Genomic DNA, 506 nt, shown 5'->3' with positions numbered 1-506 from the left:
CCGCGCGCCTCAGGACAGGAGGCGCAGGCACTGCAAGACCCGAGTGGAGAGTGTGGGCAGCCCCCCGGCCCCGACCCGCTCGCTCCCTCGCTGTTACTCACTGACAGCGGCAGCATCCGAGTGCATTTTCGGACAGCTCACACCCCGCTGGCCGCCCCGGATCCCGCGCTCGCCTCGCGGTATCCCCACCGGCTCGCCGCACCTCGGCTGGGAGCTGAGGACCCGCCGCCAGGCACTCGGGCCCCGCCCACCTCACCTCCTCCATTGGATGAATCTCGGCTGAGGAACCGCCCCTCCGCGTCTCTCATTTGACGAAAGGCGTGTAGAGCGCGCCGTTCTGGAGCGGTCCAAGAGGCCCCGCCCCCTGGAGTCCAATGCGATTGGTCCGGACGCCTCGTCCCCGTAACGCCCCTGGCGGAGACCACGCTCTGGAAGATCAGGTTGGTCCTGGCTGCTGTCATTCAACCCCGGGGGTCTGAAAGCGCGTGGAGGGGCGAGGCTGGGGC

General features: G+C 69.2%; 1 protein-coding gene across 1 annotated transcript in view; it reads right to left on the bottom strand.

The window, feature by feature from the left end:
- DCUN1D4 (DCN1, defective in cullin neddylation 1, domain containing 4) overlaps nucleotides 1–242 on the bottom strand; it is a 66781-nt gene extending 66539 nt beyond the window's left edge. Inside the window, exon 1 of the mRNA XM_005853157.2 lies at nucleotides 102–242. Coding sequence (XP_005853219.1) covers nucleotides 102–126 — 25 coding nt within the window. The 5' untranslated portion in view covers nucleotides 127–242. The remainder of the gene's footprint in view (nucleotides 1–101) is intronic.
- Nucleotides 243–506: the final 264 nt, after the last annotated feature.

The sequence above is a fragment of the Myotis brandtii genome, unplaced genomic scaffold (assembly GCF_000412655.1).
Source record: "Myotis brandtii unplaced genomic scaffold, ASM41265v1 scaffold10, whole genome shotgun sequence".
Taxonomy (NCBI): Eukaryota; Metazoa; Chordata; class Mammalia; order Chiroptera; family Vespertilionidae; genus Myotis; species Myotis brandtii.
Note: the sequence above shows the minus strand (reverse complement) of the source record. Positions and strands in the feature narration are given on the sequence as shown.